Below are 703 nucleotides of genomic sequence, written 5' to 3' on the forward strand. Positions count from 1 at the left end.
GCACTCCACGGCGGTAAGGACCACCGTGGCGCCAGATTTCAGGATCTCCAAGTTGCTGACACGGATGGCTGCCATGGAGAGCCCCACAATGTGGAAGTCTGAAGTCCGGGTGGACCCTGCCTTGCCGAAGCCCTTATGCCTGCTCATTGTGGGAGGTGGGCGTGCAGAGAGTGAGGGAGGTACGGTGGTCATGATAGCCCGTTCTTCAATGATGGTGATTCATCCTTGCAAGCACAGGCTGTGGTGTACACACCCTCAGACGCTATCCACCTGCAAATGGCGTCTGCGTCGTCGACCGTCATGAGATACACGTGGGCTCCCAGACGGCGAGGAATCGAGCACGTGCGGAACGATGGAGACAATGAGCGGATGCAGACGTTCGTCATCAATCCGGCACAAATGCGCTTTCAAGTCTGCCTGACGGAGGGAGGAGGTCTGCAGATCCCCACAGAGACTGAGATATCCGCAAGCCGGCGCGTCACGTGCGGGTGGGAGTTGACGGGCTAGGGACATCGTCAGAGCTGTACGCATTTGCGCCCCTCCACCCCGCAGCCCCCCCCTCCCAACTGACACAGGACTCAGCTCACATAGCACTGGGCATTGCGATGAACGTAGAGCCGCAAGGGGCCTGCTCTCGAGGAGGAAGGGCGGTGGGATAGTGAACCAGGGGCAAGAAGGGTATGGGTGACGCAGAGTCGTCATC

General features: G+C 59.6%; 1 protein-coding gene across 1 annotated transcript; it reads left to right on the plus strand.

Moving 5' to 3' along the window:
* Positions 1 to 64: 64 nt before the first annotated feature.
* On the plus strand, positions 65 to 365 carry F751_0015 (hypothetical protein; the record flags this gene model as incomplete). The annotated part of the gene is made up of 2 exons (XM_011402315.1): positions 65 to 155; positions 238 to 365. 2 exons carry the CDS (start codon positions 65 to 67, stop codon positions 363 to 365), a joined length of 219 nt encoding a protein of 72 aa, XP_011400617.1.
* Positions 366 to 703: the final 338 nt, after the last annotated feature.

Source organism: Auxenochlorella protothecoides (genome assembly GCF_000733215.1).
Source record: "Auxenochlorella protothecoides strain 0710 contig975, whole genome shotgun sequence".
Taxonomy (NCBI): domain Eukaryota; kingdom Viridiplantae; phylum Chlorophyta; class Trebouxiophyceae; order Chlorellales; family Chlorellaceae; genus Auxenochlorella; species Auxenochlorella protothecoides.